The sequence below is a fragment of the Mesocricetus auratus genome, unplaced genomic scaffold (genome assembly GCF_017639785.1).
Source record: "Mesocricetus auratus isolate SY011 unplaced genomic scaffold, BCM_Maur_2.0 Super-Scaffold_15014, whole genome shotgun sequence".
Taxonomy (NCBI): Eukaryota; Metazoa; Chordata; class Mammalia; order Rodentia; family Cricetidae; genus Mesocricetus; species Mesocricetus auratus.
The window spans coordinates 42,897,933-42,911,968 of record NW_024429186.1 but is presented as its reverse complement, the minus strand read 5'-3'; the positions used below and the strand labels follow the sequence as shown (position 1 = coordinate 42,911,968).

At 48.9% G+C, this 14,036-nt stretch overlaps 1 protein-coding gene across 1 annotated transcript in view; it reads left to right on the top strand.

The window, feature by feature from the left end:
- The window catches only part of Prkch (protein kinase C eta), a 202,004-nt gene that overhangs the window by 128,581 nt on the left and 59,387 nt on the right, over window positions 1-14,036 (top strand). The window contains exon 10 of the mRNA XM_040742935.1: window positions 13,531-13,685. Within this exon, the coding sequence (XP_040598869.1) occupies window positions 13,531-13,685 (155 nt within the window). The remainder of the gene's footprint in view (window positions 1-13,530; window positions 13,686-14,036) is intronic.

Here is a 14,036-nt window from a genome sequence, read left to right as displayed (position 1 = left end):
GATTAATGGAATGTTGTTGTCATCACATAAAATAGATGCCACTATTATCTTTGCTTTGTTGGTTGTCAGGGAAACATGATATTAAACACTTCCTCCAACCCCAACACTTTTAGGAAGCTGCACAACTAGAAGGTGCCAGGAAAGAATAGAGAATTTACAAAGGTGAGTGGTTTGAATCCACATCAAATTCAGATCAAGACAGGGAACCAGCTCCTGCTCCCCACAAATGAACCAGCAGGAAATGGTGCCAAGAATCTCACCAGGGCTACAGCTGAGTGGTAGAATTTCTGGGGAAGTGTGGATTTTTCTAATATGTGTCATGTTTTGTTTTAAACAACAGAGAAAGTGATCAAATCTAGGGCATACTTCACTCCTCAGTCCTTTGAAGTTAATTCACCTCCAGGTCCTTCCATAGTCATTAGTGACTGTCAGCCTTTTGGCTTTTATGGCCTAGAATAAATACACTGGTAAAGTGTCTGCCTTCTTTCGGCAGACACTTTACCACTTCAGCTCGGCTGAGGCTGAGAGGGAACTGAGCTACTGAGCTTGAGAGAGACAAATAGGTAAGGGTAAGAAAGGGCAGGAAGGGGGCGTGGCAGAGTCAGGAAGGGGCGTGGCAGAGTCAAGAAGGGGGCGTGGCAAAGTCAACAGTGGTCAGATGTTTTAGTCTTTGTTCAGAGGCCCCATTTCAGAGCAGGGCTTCCGGTTTGAAAGCACCCCGTGCCCAGCTCCTGGGAGAAGGCTGCGCTGAGGTCCCTCCTCACCCCTTAGGTGTTTGGCTGTGTTTACATCAGCATCTCCGGTGGTGGTTGGAGACCACAGAGGTTCCCACAGCTGGGACGGACAGAACTGGCTCTTTGCTGTAGGTGTCCTCAGAGAGCCAGGGCTGCTCAGCTTCCAGGGCCAACCCAGCAGAGGCAGTTCCTGGCAGCCCAGCGAGACCCACAGCTCTTCACCTGTGGGTCAGCACAGCCGAGGCCTGATTTCTGAAGGTGCGATTGTTTAGAGTCTTTGTGCTCAGGCACGTGATGCTCTCAGCTGACTCCATGTTAGGGAAGTCACTCGGCTACAGGAGGGCGAGGGAGCGTTGCTTTCTGCATAGTTTTCTCTCCGTCGTCATTGTCTATTAGTTACTAGTAAAGCAGTGTGTGTAAATGAGAGGAAGGAGTTATTCCACACTTTTTTCAGGCAGCTGATAGCATTAGAACCTGGAGTTAAAGTTCAGTATCTCGCTTTCCTAACACCCAGTGTATTTAAGAACGTCCTTGTTTCCTACTTTAATTAGTTAGGCATCTCCACCCAAAAGTATGTCCATCCTATCCTTCCTAGTGGGCAGGGTACCTCTGGAAGGGGTCTCGAGTGGGAAGGGGCTGCATACACGGGGCAGGGACAGGTTAGCCACAGTCCCACTGCACTGAACAATGAACTTCGGGCAGCATAGCCAGTGCCCAGTACGTCCTGAGCTGCTGCCAGCAGCTGGATTGGGAAGGAAGGACACTTGGCTCCTGTCGTGGCATCTGCTCCCCATGCTCTGATGCGGTGCCATCCTAGGCAAGGAGAAGAGGCCCCAAGCCTGCAGGTTAGGAGAAAAGGAGACAAAGGCGATGAGAGTCTGAAGAGGCCCCGGTGAGCTTCAGCATTCCTGGTTGATTCCTGGAGTCTAAATGTGCCCATTCTGCAGGATGGGAGAAATGGAATTTGACAGAGACCCAACATTCATTTTGGATGCTTCTACTCATTACTGCTGCCTCGGAGAGTGCACTCTGCTATTCAATAAATACCTGTTGGGCGAAACATATTGCAATCCTCAAAACAATATCCAAAACAGTTTAGATAGCTGAGGTCTAAAGAGGTTTAACAGTCTGTCCTTGGTCACAAAGCAAGAGCCAGTATGTGTGTTCTTGACTAGGTTACGCAGTTGTTACATAGTCTGTTACACTGTAGCAAGAAACCCCTCCCGAGCAGTGTCTACATCTGAGAAGAATACATCATCATGCTTTCCCACGATAGATACATGTTTTCTGGCCTTTGTGAAACACCTACGGGTATTCCTTCTGATCTTTCTGGAACTAGGTTTCCTCCTTTCCCTGAGCAATGGCTGATTCACGTGCCATTTGGTCTGCTTACGGGTCATTTGTTGTAGTTCGCCTTCGGCTCAGATGAAAATAGAAAGCAAACTAGAACACGGTATTGGTGTTGCTCCCCACCCGCCAGCGTGCTCCATCTTCCTTTTAGGTTGGTAGCTATGGAGACAGGTCCACAGACCAGATTAGGATGTCTGGACCATACTGTGTGTTGGGCTGACCTCCTCAACTGACAGTCTCTGGGGACAGTGTACAGGGGGCCACATTCAGGCACAGGATTTGGCCTTCTGAACTCTGAGGCCTCGGGCTTCCTGTCAGTAAACAGGGTCTTGAACATGACAGGCAAAGAAGAGTGAGAATGTCCAGCTGTTCCTCTGCCACCATCTCTGGCTACATCTGCAGGATACTTGGTGTGCCTGGCGCTGCAAACCACTGTTGTTGAGGTTGTGTAACTACAGCTGGCTTGTTTATGGCTGTCACCAACACTAACAACCTGGAGGGTAAGCAGCCCCAGCAATTTCACATCTGGAAAGATGTTTTGTGGCACTGTGCATCATTCCCTTTGATGTCCCCAGCCTTGCCCAGAGTTAGCCTTGGCCACATGCTCTCACAGTGACTAGAAGTGCTGGAGGTGGTGACTGCGTGGTTATGGTTTTCTCTTACCACAGTGAGTCAGGTTGCCAACCCCCAGTCTTCAACAGTGCCCTTGGAAGTTCAAGTGCCGGGACTGAAAGGGAGGTGGCTTGGTAAACGGTCAGCCATTCCTCTTGGTCTGGAGGGGCCACTGGCGCACATGAAGTGGTGGTGGGAGATTGAGCTCGTGTGCTAAGCATGGATAGTTGACCTGGAACTCTGGATCCTGGGGAAGTTCTGAGACATGATGTGTCAGGCTTTTTGCAAAAGTTCCACCAGGGTAGCAATAAGACCCAAACCCAATTAACACCATAGTTTCTGCATTGCCTGTACACAGTCCCTGGGAGGTTGTGTGGGCTCCCCCCTTGACTGGCATGACTGTCCCGGCAGGGTCTGAAGCTGTCTGTCACTGGAGTGAGTCCACCCCACCCTGGAGACTGTTACAGTTGTGAAAAACCAACTTTCTTGGGCAGAAACCATAGGCTGCAATGTGTTCTTGTTTTGAAATAGTTGAATTTCTTGTAAATACTTCATGGCTGGTTGAAACGTGGTTATGTCTGTCTCCCCTGGGTCCCAGAAACAGTCTGTGCTTCTCATGAGTAGAAACAGCCTCATTGCAAGTTAGCTTGTGGCACAAGGCAGGAAAGTGTTCATTCAGACCCACGAATATGGAGTGCCTGTGGCATGAAACCTGACGTTCAGCCTTGAGGACACAGCAGGCCACAAGGAAGATCAGGCTCTGCCTTCAGGTAGCTGGCCTGGGAAGCTGAGGGCCTGAAGCTATCCTATGTGGGTGGACTCAGCAGGTGACTAGCCATCCATGGGAGCTAATCTTAGATTTCCACTGGTCAGGCTCAGTATAGCCACCTGCTTGGAAGGGAGAATAGCCGTATTGAAAGCTGTTTTTGCATGTAGGGTGGAGGGAATTTGGGATCTGCTTATGATTATTAGGGAGAGTTGATTCAAGCACCACATCAGCTCTGGCTAGTGATTGGTGCTGTATTGCTCCAGCATACAGGCTCATGTCAGGAGGCAGAATAGGAAGAGTGACAGTCCTAGCTCACTTCCCGCTCATCTAGATGTTTGTGTGGTCTTCTTGCAGTGACATCTGCTCCAGGTCACGGGGACACTTGTCTGTCTCTCTGCTCACCCCCATAAAACTTCATGAGCCATCAAGACCCTTTGTACCGCCTGTCTCTGAGACTCTTCCTGTTTCCTGCTGTCAGTTAGCACTACTCTGTCTCCCTCCTCTATTCCTGTGTTCTAGAGAGATCAGTATGTCCTTTCTTCCCTGCAGGGCCAACCGGGGCCTTCCTGCTTCCAGCTCGCGGTGTGTTCGTTCAGCAGAAGAGCCCACTGTGGTGTGAGCTCATCCCTTCCTGCCCACTCCTGCTCTGTCACCACTTACCTGTCAGGAGTTGTGGAGGGAGTGTCGGGACTCTTCCCAGAGCCTCTTCAATTCATTCTCAAGGCGTACACATTTTCCGTGTTAAATGATGGAATGTATAGTTCCCATCAAACCAGGAGTGCCACTCAGCCACCTCCACTTCCAACCATACTTGTTTTTTTCAGTTTCTTTGCATTGTGCCTTGGGAAGCCACTTGGGAAGCGTCTTCCTGCCCCATTAACTTCCTCCCTCCCGGGGCAGCATAGAACCATCTCTCTTTGATAACATGAAGGAGGGATGAGTCCCTGTCTGTCTATACCAACATCCATCTACTGATGGTAAACTGCTCGGTGTGAGTTAGACACAATCAGGAAACACAGCTAATAAGGTAGAGTTGGCCTACAGCCTGGTTCAAGTTCCTTTTCTGGAAGCCTGTAGGATACGACCTGACGCTTACCTGACTGCTTCCTCTTTATTTGGGCTTCGGGACAGAGCTGCAGAGAAAGTTCCTTTTCACATTGCCGAGAGCATCACTCGATCGCATGGCCCACCTCAGGGCTGGTGAACTGTTGTTGTTTGCCGTGAACCACAGATAAGTGCCGTGTCTCGCACCCTGCTTTAACACACGGTGGGATAAACCTCTCTTGGAGGGCTGCTCTGTGCATGGTAGGCCATCCAGCTGCACCCTTGCTGCCAGCTCGCGAGGTATCCGTTGTGCCCTTGCGTTCTTGCCGGGTGTTCCCTGAGCAATCTGCCTTGGCTGGAAACTGTGGCCTCTCATGACCGTCGAATAATCTGTCCTCAGTGTCTAGTTACACGGGCTAAAAGACTATTTCCTAGAGAGAGAGAACAAAGTGTGTCAGACTGTCCTTGTAAAGGAGTACAAGGTGGCTCAGTGGGTAACGGTGCTGACCACCGAGTCCAGCTACCCAAGTCCAGTCCCGGGGCCCACATGGGGGAAGAGAGAGAACTGACTACTTCAGGTTGTCCTCTGACCTCCACGTAAGAGCCACGGCCTGCACCTTCCCACACCCACGTGAATACACACAAACCAACATGATTTCTATCAGGTTTTTCTGGGTTCGTGGAGAGGCAGGGGCTGTGGTGACAGCTCCTCACAGCTGTCAGTGTCTGCACTGTCGTACTTGCTGGGAAAGGACTCCTGGACTGGGGGATGGCACAGTGTGCAGAGTTTTTGTTCAGTGTGTGAGGACCTGACTAGCGCCCTGCTGCCTCTTCTTAGCCTAGACATCTTCTGCACAGCAAGGCAGAGATGTGGGGTGCCTGGGACACCAAGGAGCCAAATATGAGTTCACTGAGCGTGAGTTTTAAGTGGGTTATGTCAACACAGAGTGGGAGAAACACACGGCTTCTCTTGATTTGGTGTTTAATCACCTACCTTCACTTTATCAATAATGCATGGAACCAATTCTTTTTATGAAAACTGCCGTCCCTGCTGGTGCCCCACGGGGAGGCCTGTCTGTGAGTCGGACCCTGTCCTGTACAGGGCACACAAGGCTGGATTTCACAAACCGATAATCTTTAGAAAGATTTCCCAACTGATATGGAAATATCTGCTACTGACAGTTTGAGTGTGTTTTGAGGGAGAGCAAACTTGTGGTTTTCTTTTTGGCCCAGGGCAGCGATCTCAGGAGTATACTGGCAAGACAGTGCCTTTGAGGGGTGACTGCAGTCCCAACCACTGGGGGATTTGGGGAGAGTGGGCAATAAGGAACTGCACTGGGGGGATTGGGAAACAGCTCAGATAGGAGGTTGGGTCTCCATGGTACTTGGTCTAGTAGAAGCTGTACTATAAAACTCTCCGCTCCCTGTGTGTGGAGACAGAAGAGGGGCGAGCTACAGAGAGAAGTCCACATGAGGGCAGAGATGGATGGGAAGCAGGCAGAAGGAAGACTCAGAAATGCCTTCACAGGAAGAGACTCAAATGCTAAGAACTCGGGTCACCGAGGAACCCGGAGGCGTTTCTCGGATCTGGCAGAAAGTGGTGGGTGTTTCTGTCTTCACTGTGTAGTTTTTCAGGGTCGTTTCATCTCCATCAACTTGTCTGGGGTTTTCCTACGGACTCAACAGTGTCCTCTCCCCAAACAGCCCTTCCCAACTGTTTACACCAACTATCTGTCCTTCATAGAACGAGAGCTGTGCTCCTACTTATTTCCCCCCTCGCTGTGACAAATTATCTGGTGAAAGCCACTTAAGGAAGGCTTTGTTTGGCTCACAGTTTAAAGGTACGGTCCGTCATGAGGGGGGAGTCACGACAGCAGGAACTGGAAGCAGCTGGCCAGGGACATCCACAGCTAGGAGCCTGAGGTGAACACTAGCACCCAGCTTGCTTTCTCCTGCAGTTGGGGACCCCACCCTGTGGGATGGAGTCACCCACATTTAGGGTGAGTCTGCCCATGCCCATTGACCTAATCTAGAAAATCCCTTACAAGTTTGTCTTCTAGATGGTTATAGATCCTGTCATGGTGTTTCCCTCGTCTGACACACAGGCTGGTCAGGATTCATTATAAGACATGGCTGTAACAAGTCCTGGCCACCAGGGACAAACTACTTGCCTTTTGGGTTGTGAATCCCCAGGTTCAAAGTCTCTAAAGTTCTGTTTGCCACAGGGAGGTATAAGAACCCATCTTACCAGAGGTGAGTCTCTGTCCAGATAAGATGTATCTTGACTCTGTAGCCTCACAAGAGGGAAGCTAGGTGAGTGAATTAACTCCTGGCATCTTATACGGTGTGCAAGGTGACAAAAAAATAAAATAAAGCCATTAGACCCCATCTCACTGTTCTTCTGTGAAGGCTTTGCAATCATTCTTAATGTGGTTAGATTCAAGTGGTTTCCAGTTCGAGCATGGTGCAATCAGATTTCCTCACAAGGGTGCTTTCCACCGTGACCTCTTTGACGTCACTAACTGCTTCCTGTTGATGTGAACTCTCTATTCACCCGGCTGACGACTGGGTCAGCAAAACATAATGAAACAGTGGGATATAGGAGCCATTCAACATGGTGCCGTCTGTTCCCAGAGATCCCCTTGTTGCCCACAGTTCTTAATGACATTCTGCAGTTTTCAATATGGGGCTTGTTATTCAGACAGAAATACTCTCCAGCAGCTCTTAGAATTTGATGAGTGTAGATAGGGCTTCCAATCAGCCGTGCCTTGAATCACTATCTAAATTATTCATAGCCATAAATGTAATTGCTATTCTTTGAATTTTTCTCCGTCTTCACTGTGGCCAATGTGCCGTGACTGTTTCTTACAAAAACATTTCATTCCCAAAACAGCTTATCTGCAAATGAAACATATTTGTAAATCAAAAGGATTATGTAGTCTAGGTTTAAACAGAGAAAAATCTTTCTTAATGTGGTTATAAGGATGAGTAAATGCTACCGACCAGGGAAAGGGTTACCAAGTAAGACTGCAAAGTCTTCGATTTCAGTCCACGGGGCAGCACCTTTGTTTCATAATAACTGTTTTAAAATCCATAATGTTGAGCTTCAGAATCCTTATTTGATGTTAGAAAATTAGGAAACTGAATGGAGCTGACTGCTTGGTAGGTATCTTTTTGGTTATCAACCCACTTTGGGAACTACTTCAAAATACTTCCTAGAACAAAAAGCCCTTACTTCGTCAAGGTCATTTCCACAAGACATTAGGAAATACTTTTGTACCTTGGCAGCTGGGCATGAGGGCTGGGGGACTTTCATCTCCTTAGACCTGCTAGACTCCTTACGCTAGCTATGTAGCTAAGGGTGGCCTTAAACTCCTGGTTCTCCTACCTTTAAGAGTTGAGGCTATAGTCATGAGTAGCCACACCAGGAGGAGGTGCTCTAAATTCTTGTCCAACACTGGGGGTCAGGGAGTCATTGCAGCGTTTATTAGTTGGCACGTGCTTCTATTTCCCTCCCTCCCTCCCTCCCTCCCTCCCTCCCTCCCTCCCTCCCTCCCTCCCTCCCTCCCTCCCTCCCTCCCTCTCTCTCTCTCTCTCCCTCTCTGTTGCATATAAAGTTCTAGCCACGGTGGCTAAAGCTGTAGTGGAAAGGTGATGACAACGAGGTGATAGTAATCAGAGTTGCTATCATGTTTTGAGCACTTCTGTAGGTCAAATACTAGTCAAAATTCTTGGCTTAACACAGTTAGTCCTTGTAAACCTTGAGTTTAGTCATCTTACCATCCCCATTTCACAAAGTGAGTTGAGAGAGGCATGGAGACACACACACACACACACAGAGAGAGAGAGAGAGAGAGAGAGAGAGAGAGAGAGAGAGAGAGAGAGAGAGAGAGAGAGAGAGAGAGGATGAGAATAAAGTATATCAGGAACTGCCTGTGCCTACTGAGAATTCTGGGTCCACAACTCAGGTGTAATTACCGGGCAGCGTTCCTGTGAGTGACACCAAGGACTTAATATTGGACACGGTGTCTCCTGGATTTAGCTTTGCTGTCTAATGGGTTCCACTTGTTGGGATTCTTTTGAAAGGGGCTGCCACTGTGAGGCCCTGTGCTTCATTCTTTACCTTGCATTGACCCATCATCCACCACCCATCCATGCATCCATCCATGTCTGTACCATTCTGATACACTGTGAATTTCAAGTGTGCATCACAGGGGCGGCCTCAGCTCCCCCAGTCACTTTTCCCCAGCTCTTATAGCTCAGACTGAATTAAAAGTCTTCCTTTCAGTCTGACTGTCCTGGGAAAGGGACTGCAGGAAAAGTAGCCTCCTTCCAAATTGCCACGTGCTGGAGGTGCATCCGCTGTCCGCACCGCCCCAGAGCAGTCTTTGAGAAGGGTGTTACCACCCCTTGAACAGATTCCCCCCAAAGGTGTCCTCCACCGTCTCCTTACGGTCACAGTCCTTACATTCAGTCATTTCACCACTCGTCCCAACTTAGCTGAGCTCTACCGTGTAGCCGGGCTTTGCCTCATCATGTAGCTTTCAACTTCCAGGAGCAGCCTATAAAGAGGACACTACGAAGTGTCTCCTGCTGACAGCCAGTTTAGAGGATCTGTTTATCTCTTGTTCCCAGAGAGCCGGGGCAGAAAGTTGGCACAGGCCTCAGTGGGTTAATGGATCCGGGGCAGATGACGACAGAAGTTCTATTATTGCCATGCACCAGCTCCATGAACTCTGTGCCTGTAACTAATACAGGGCGTGGGGACAAAGGGATTTCTGAGCCGCTTTTGTTCCCCCAGGTGTTTATCATCCCATGCTGATGGCTTGCATTTGTGGTTAGTTGAATCAGAGACCAGGGACGGGCACACAGGATAGACAGAGGGCTTGGCTTTGGAACTAAAGCTCAACCATTCTCAGTTTCCTACCCCACAGGTCAGGGCGAGCCTGGCTTGAAGGAGCCAAGGCCACAGCTGAAGCTCTGCAGAGGTTCAGGCTCAGCTTCTAGGAAACTGGATGTTAGGAATCCTGAGCCGGCTGTGCGGACAGATTCTAAGCACAGAAAGAATCCCCTGGCTGTCTGCCTAGGTAGGATTAGCAGAGCCTTCCCTGCCCCAGAAGTGACTCACAGTCACCTTAATCCATCACAGAATCCCTCCCTAATGCAGGATTCCCCAAAAGGACTTCATCTTGTTTCATGGCATGATGCATTGTGCAAGTAACCCTTGGGGCTAGTTCTTGACCAACACAGATGCTAAGAGAAGTTGTAGGTAAGAGGTTATCGCCTGTCTCCTTTCAGAACATGGTATACAGATCTCTTCTGCGATGAGGTCGTCACCACAATATGAAGCCTTCCTGGAGATCGACACAGTTCATTCCAAAGGAATAAGATTTCTCTGGGGTGGTTTGGTTTGTTACTGATGTTTTATTATACATGACATATGCCAGGTCTTTTCAAAACTCATCCACAGGGTTCACATGATTTATTCCCAGGCACTGGGTTTAAGATTCTAATGCAGTCAATGAATGATCGTGTTTATTGGGAGAAGTTGAAGACCTCGCAGCTCTCAGATGTGGGTGACCTAGGATGGGTCAAACACCTCCCTCTTGCTTCTACCAGGGCTTTGTTTCAAGTCTAGTAGCCTGGATCCAGAGGGCTCTGTGCTCAGCAGCTTCAGTGCTTAGCAACCTGTGTTTTCCCGACCCGGCCACCGTGCAGTGCATCGATCCATCCTCTTTCCAGTCTTCTCCTGCCTGACCTGTTCTATTTCACCTTCTAAAGCGGGGAGTCAGCCCTTCCCGAGAGCTTTCCGCAAATCCCACCCTAGCCTCCAGGCTCTTCTCTCTCCATCCCCCGGACCCCATTTGACCTGTCTGCCACCTTTACCCTCCTGACTGGTATGCTCTACCTACACATCTGCTCCAGGATGCACGGGCCGTGCCCAGGGGCTGGAGTGGTGTGCGTGCCTAGTAAATGGTTCTTGCTCAGACCCTTAAAGAAAGCAGGAAGGTCTCAGAGAGCTTCAGGAGGTATCGTGTACTCAGACGCTTGCAGCTCTCGAGATACAACCTGCAGCTAGTTGGCTCTGGTTCGGGATGCCATTCCAGATAAGCATGACACAGCAGTGATGCCGTGAGAGAAAGGGTGCTTCCTGATGACCCCCAGTGACATATAGCAGGGTGTGAAGGTTCTGTAGTCACCTTCTGCTTCCCACCACCTAGACATTGCCTCTGTGAACAGCTTTAAAATGGCACATTGTCCAACATGTTCTCTTCCTGCTGTCAAATCCCAGTAAGAAAAGTGTGGAAGAAGGTTGTGAACTTTAGGAACCTTCAAGTGTCCCGAGAAGTAGAAAGGGATGCCACTGTAACCCCACAATCTAAAGCTGACGTCTGTCATTGCATGGGCTTTTTGGGTCTTTTCTCTGACTATAACTGAACTGGATGCCACTGTGACCCCACAATCTAAAGCTGACGTCTGTCATTGCATGGACTTTTTGGGGTCTTTTCTCTGACTATAACTGAAAGCATTCTTCTCCGAGCTGAAAATGTCATCATCGGAGCCACTAGCGGTGGCAGCACCAGAGTCTGTGTATCGTACATACTGTATTAATGATAAACAGGTCTCTCTGTAAACAGTGGATAGTTTTGTGATTTGCCTCCTCCTTTGCAATGACAATCTTGGAGAGACTACAGTGGGACATTCGCTGCCTCTCTGGTAAACATTTTAGAACGGGGTCAATAAATCTTCAGGTTTCTAGAGGTTTGTTTGCAGTATAAAATAAAACACGTGGCTGGTTGTCCCTTGTCATGTGATTTGAGGTCTTTGAAAGGAAGGCTCTTGACTTCCTTCTATTCTAGTCACCTCTCCTCAGTCTTGCTTTTCGTTTCTTCCTGCTTGGAGAACTGATTGCAGTCCAGGGACTGTTTTCTAGGTTGGTGCCAGGGCTATAATAGAAGTAAGTGAGGCTCTGGATGGAAAGAAGCAAGAACATTGAACAAAACATCCTCAGTTTTCAATCTAAAGATCCCCCCTCCCCAGATACAGCAGTGAAGAAAGTGTCAGATGCTGTAGGTTGAGATCCAACCCAAACCCAGATGGGTGGAGCCAAGATGGAGGAGGAGGAGAAAGACCCGGAGGCAGTGTGTCTTACCCTCAACCTGCCCGTTATCCCAGGCTCTGGCTTTGTGGATTTTGGACATGAAAAGAGACATTGTGTGTGGAAGAGACTTCTTTCTTGATGCTTTTATCTCTTGATGACCACTGCTGCCTTGGAAACTCTTGCCAAGGACTGACTTATGGCCTCCTCAGAATGACTGCTTGCCTGTGGACTCATTTCCAGTGACGGGATGTTCAGAGCAACTAGAACTCAAGTTCTCCAGAAGATGAAGTTGTGCTGCTTAGTCTTCCTTAGACTCCTGGGGCTAACCCTCCAGATGAGGCTTTTGTTAGCATAACAATTCCTGTGCAGAATGGCTTCCCAGTTGTCTGTGGAGGGCTAGCTAATGTCTATCCATCCGCCAGACTCCCATCCATAGCATATAGGACAGACATTGCTCATCAAAACCCATCCACCCCATCCTGCCTCTCCCTTTGCCATTCAAACTCAAATGAGGGTCCTTAGCTTAGTCACAGGGACTGCTATATTTGTATAGTCTTCCCTTGGGCTTATAGGGAAACCTGAAGAACTGAGTTGGTGGTAGGTTTTTTTTCTATTTTTGCCCTTTTATTTTACTCTTAAATGCATGCTTCTAGCTGCTAGAAACAGATGTAGTTTATACACCACACACACACACACACACACACACACACACACACACACACACTCGGTTGATTCCCACCCCTTCTGGTTGAGGTTTTACTTACTATTACTATAGGAAGTAGGAGGTCACAGGTCACTCTGCCCTGACAGAGATCAGCTTGCTATGCAGCAGCAATACACTGGGAAGTGAGTCAGAGCCAGACTCCCCGTCATTGTCCAGCTCAGTCACCCACCCAGAGCAAACTTGGTAGCATCTCAAACCCCAGGTGAAGGCGGGTTCTTGCATGTGTACAGCCTTTGATAAAACACCAGTTTGCCACACAGTGACTGCCCACATCCCCACCCCCAGAAAGGTCAGCACCGTCTCTGAGGGATGGAGCTCACCTGCAGGCCTTGCCTCACAAGACTCTTGCTCAGGCGCCTCCCTAACCCCCACACAGGTGTCCCTGCTTCCTCTACCACTTCCTTCACAGTTTTACCGGAACGTGTAGATTTGCTGTTTGTGTTTAAGAACCCCGTGTTTCTTGTACCGACCTCTCTAAGGTGAAACCGTATCTGCTTTATGTCTATGAGACTCTTCGTTGGGGTCCCAGCACCCCATTCAGTGCTCAGGGGAGGAAGTAAGGAAATCCACTGATGGCAGACGTCCTTAGACACAAGCCTCTTACTCCATGTGTCTCAGCATTGCTAGATGGACCGTTCTGTCATGAAGCAGTCTTATGGCTCACGAGTCCTTTGCGCACAGCCTGTATAGTCCCTAGGCTGCGGCAGTGAGAGCTTTGTTAGGAGTCCATTTCCCTGCCCGCTGAGAGTCACTGCAGATGGGAACCGCCACTGCGCTCCATGTCCACGTCTCATTCATGGCCTTTGATGGAGGAATTCCTAACACAGACTGTCCATCTGACTGAGTTCTCTAAAGGAGCTCACCCCTTCTTTCCTGCTCATTTGTGAGGAATGAAGAAGCACCCTACCGAGTGTCCTTCACTCTTTCATTCACCCTGTACACTCCAATGAATCAGGCTGTAATGAAAACCGATGTCTCTTGATGTTTTCCATATTTAGAAAGTCAAGGTTGTGCGGAACTACCTAAAGGGGATTTCCATGCCACTCTTCCCTATGGGCTCAAGGCCCTGACCCCCAGGAGCATCCTCTGCTCCCAGACAGCAGTCTGCATATTTCGTGGCATATCTGTCTCTGCGCAGGAGCACAATGCTGGTGAATGAGCAATAGGCTAACCAATTCCCACATGTTTCGTCTAGGATCGCCTGTTCTTCGTCATGGAGTTTGTGAACGGAGGTGACCTGATGTTCCACATTCAGAAGTCCCGTCGTTTTGATGAAGCCCGTGCTCGCTTCTACGCCGCGGAGATCATTTCTGCACTCATGTTCCTCCATGAAAAAGGCATCATCTACCGGTGAGTTTGTGTGCTGGGTGCCTCTTCCAATTCACCTCCTGTCTAGCTCCTCCTTTGGCCGGGGCTTCCACTGCTTATGATCATCGACTAAAGACCTTAGCGATGATATCCACAGAAGACCCAAGTATTCATTAGAGGTAACACAGAGATGAACTCTGTCTCCGAACTAATTCCAGAGAGATTGATATTCATGGATTGGTTCATCTTCTTTTTTCCATTCTGATATTTGAAGTGAGTCGGTCAATGTGGACACATTCTAATTTAAGAATGTGTGACTGAGCCAAGCAGTGGCTGACTCTGTGAAGATAACCCTCTCAGACACTGCCCGCCTATTTTCTCAAGGACGGGATC